Source organism: Vigna unguiculata, chromosome 2, assembly GCF_037176805.1.
Source record: "Vigna unguiculata cultivar grain cowpea cultivar isolate G323 ecotype 2 chromosome 2, ASM3717680v1, whole genome shotgun sequence".
NCBI lineage: Eukaryota > Viridiplantae > Streptophyta > Magnoliopsida > Fabales > Fabaceae > Vigna > Vigna unguiculata.
In genome coordinates, this window is record NC_140793.1 from 18,177,329 (window position 1) to 18,181,344 (window position 4,016).

General features: G+C 29.1%; 1 protein-coding gene across 1 annotated transcript; it reads left to right on the forward strand.

Moving 5' to 3' along the window:
- Positions 1-268: 268 nt before the first annotated feature.
- On the forward strand, positions 269-3,370 carry LOC114173915 (putative mannitol dehydrogenase). Its single transcript, XM_028058589.2, has 5 exons — positions 269-448; positions 849-962; positions 1,922-2,435; positions 2,674-2,827; positions 3,033-3,370. Exons 1-5 carry the CDS (start codon positions 351-353, stop codon positions 3,251-3,253), a joined length of 1,101 nt encoding a protein of 366 aa, XP_027914390.1. The 5' UTR covers positions 269-350; the 3' UTR covers positions 3,254-3,370.
- The last annotated feature ends 646 nt before the right edge of the window (positions 3,371-4,016 follow it).

Here is a 4,016-nt window from a genome sequence, read left to right on the forward strand (position 1 = left end):
CTCTAACAAGATATATTATAGTCCGTTTTAAACTTCTATTTGCAAGATGAAATATTATTTACATTTCTTTCATAAAATACATAAATTAAATATTATATAATTTAATTTAAAAATAAAATATAATTTTTTATAATAATTTAAATATAAAAAAAAATGCTAAACAACAAATGGAGTAGGTCATGAGATACGTCAATGCAGAAAACAGCAGACAGCAGAAGGACCCACTGTCCAACTTATAAATAGCATTACTTAGCTTTCTTAAGGCACTTCAATTTCCATTATTTACACTAAACATAGTTTTGTTGTTCCTGTCTTTAACTTTTTGTTTTTGAGTTGCAGATTTAATTGAAATGGCAGTGGAATATGAAATTGAGCATCCAAGGAAGGCTTTTGGATGGGCAGCTAGGGATACATCTGGTCTTCTCTCCCCATTTTTCTTCTCCAGGAGGTCTTTTATTCTCCTCTCAACTACCAAAAATATATTTTTAAAAACCTTATTAATAACTTATTTATTTTCAAAAATCATTTGTTATATAAAGTTTACCAAATTTTACTTAACTTCAAAAGTTTCATTTTTAAGTTAAATTTTCAATTTTTCAATTTCATAGTTATATGTTGTATAAGTGTATAATTTATCATTTTATTTTATTATTTAAATTGATATAAGAATTGGTAACTGAAATCATGATTTAGATGGTAGAGACAATGGCATAATTTTTATTTTCTTATTCCAAATATTTTAGGTAGTGTTTTGTAAATAAGGAGTTTCTGTTTATAATATTACTATGCCAATCAATAATTAATTTAAACAAAATTAGGATGTCTAAAATGGTCTTTTGGAACAACAGAAAAACAGGTGAAAAAGATGTGACATTCAAGGTGTTGTACTGCGGGATATGTCACTCTGACCTTCACAAGTTGAAGAATGAATGGAGTGACTCCATTTATCCACTTGTTCCTGGGTATGATCTCTACTCTTTTTTTTTTTTTTTTTTTTAATGTTTATGTCTTTTACCTTGTTACTTTTTCAAATGATTTATAAGTTGGTAAGAAAGAAGTATGACACAAATAGAAATTATATGGATTTTTTTAAGCAAAGAAAACTAGAAAAATGAGAGATAATTCAACTATAGGTAATGATATTAACGAATAGAAAGTTTGAGATTCCTAAAAAAATTTAACTAACCTCTTATTTAACGATTATTTGAAAAGTTAGACTTTTATATATATATATATATATATATATATATATATATATATATATATATATATATATATATATATATATATATATATATATATATATATATATATATATATATGATTAATGAATAACTTTCGACGAACTTTCTTATGCTAAGTCATACACATATCAAGTATAATACTAGACATTAATTAGTGATTTGATAACATTCTAGTAGCATATGATACAATAAATTCAACAAACAAAATTTTTTGCTATGATAGATTCAGATAGTTATAATACCATCTTAAGATATAGACTTTATGATTAATTTAACTTCCAAAAAATTAACTTATAAGATGAGGTTTGTATCCCCTTATATACTATAAATCAGTTTTATCTCTAATCAATATGAATTCTCCAATAGATTATATAAAAAATTTACTTATATACTATAAATCAGTGTTATCTCTAAAGAGCATGAACTCCAATAAATTATATAAAAAACTAATAAGAAGTTATACTAACTCAATTTCATTAAACTAATTTGGTAAAGTAAACTTTGTTTCTATTTATACATTATAATTTAATCTTATCTCTGATCGATGAATACGAGATTTTCAAACTAAGGGGAGCCCATTCTTTCACATCTTGTGCTTCTTTCATCTCAAATTTTCATCATAAAAGCTTTTATTTTAGTGTCAAATTGAGTTTATGTTAATGGGTAATGAATTTCAGGCGTGAGATTGTTGGAGAAGTGATAGAGGTGGGAAGCAAAGTAGAAAAGTTTAAGGTTGGAGACAAGGTAGCAGTGGGATGTTTGGTTGGGTCTTGTTCCTCATGCCAAAACTGTGTCAACAATCTTGAGAATTATTGCCGGCAAGCGATTCCCACATATGGTGCCAAGAATGTGGATGGCAGCATCACATATGGAGGATTCTCTGACTTCATGGTTGCAGATGAACACTTTGTTGTCAACATTCCAAATGGCCTACCACTTGACGTTGTTGCTCCTCTCCTTTGTGCAGGGATCACAGTGTATAGTCCTTTGAGATATTTTGGCCTTGACAAACCTGACATGCACCTAGGAGTGGTTGGCCTTGGTGGATTGGGTCATTTGGCTGTCAAGTTTGCAAAAGCCCTTGGCTTGAAGGTCACTGTCATTAGTACCTCTCCTAGTAAGGAACAAGAAGCCATTCAACATCTTGGAGCAGATTCCTTTGTGCTTAGTAGAGACCAAGATCAAATGAAGGTGTCTTATTTTGTTCTTTCTTTTACACCATGCTTTCCAAATTATGAATTGAGATCAAATTATGGTATACTCATTGTTATTATTTCTGTCTGACCATTGTGTAATTTATTTTCTAGGATTGAGTTAGCAGTAATCTTGTTTGACTCTTATATTAGGATTTTAACCAAATAAAAGAGTGACATGTCTTGAGTTATAAAGCATCGTGATTTAATTTTGTTACCTGTAATTGTGTATGTAGGCTGCAATGTGCACCTTGGATGGTATAATCGACACTGTTTCCGCAGTCCATCCTATCATACCCTTGATTGATCTATTGAAGTCTCATGGGAAGCTAGTGACGGTTGGGGCACCAGAGAAGCCTCTCGACTTGCTACTTCCATCTTTAATTATGGGTAAAAATGCATATATAATTTTTTTTTTCATTTATTATTTAAAGGTTTTATATTTTTTAATTGAATTTTTGTTTAATTTTTTTGTGTTAATTGGATGAAGTGATTGTGATCTTATTTCATTTTCTTTATTTATCTTCAAAGAATTGTGAGGTTCTACGAACTGAATAACCAAATTGTAAGGCTTATAATTCCATATTATTGACAGGGAGAAAAAGTATAGTGGGGAGTTACATCGGAGGAATCCAGGAGACACAAGAAATGATTGATTTCGCATCCGAACACAATGTTAGACCTGAAATTGAGGTAATTCCGATGGATTATGTGAACACAGCAATGGAGCGTCTACTCAAAGCTGATGTTAAATATCGCTTTGTCATTGACATTGGGAACACACTGAAGCCCTACCCTTCCATTACTTTGGAGTGATTCACCTTCAGTTATAAAACAGAGTCATCTCTATATTTCGAATTCCTAATGTGATTCCCAGACACACATTCTCTTTTAAATAAAGAGAACTCAATAATTTCATTTACTAATTTTTCATGTGTCATATCCACGATATTTCATAATATATATATATATATATATATATATATATATATATATATATATATATATATATATATATATATATATATAGATATTCAATATTAACTTATGTAATATAAATTATATATAATTTTGACAATTAAATATTGATTTTAATGATTTTAATATTAAATACAAATTTATTTACTGTATAATTTTCTTCTAAACTAATAATACACTAACAATATAAACATTATAATTTTTGACTCCATAAAAAGCCTCCCTAACTCTAACCATGCCTTCATTGCCAACACCAAAAGACTCGTATGCTCATCACCATTGTCAACCAAGTCTCTCAAAAGCTTCACACGTTTGATTATACTCTCACCCTCTAAGAAGGACTTCAATCACACCATTTGACTCCTGAAATCATAGTGAGTGATCCTTTGCTTTAAGTTCAAGACTTGAATAAACTAAAACATTCAAATTTACTCTAACATCCAAATGCATCAGATGATTTGATTTAACCTTAGATTTATGAGTTATTAGTTCAACTAAGGATTTTCCAACTCAATCTAAATTAGTTAAATAAAATGAGTTATCAGTTCAACTAAACACTCAATAACAAAATGAAGCACACACACAAGCATCAATACAAGAG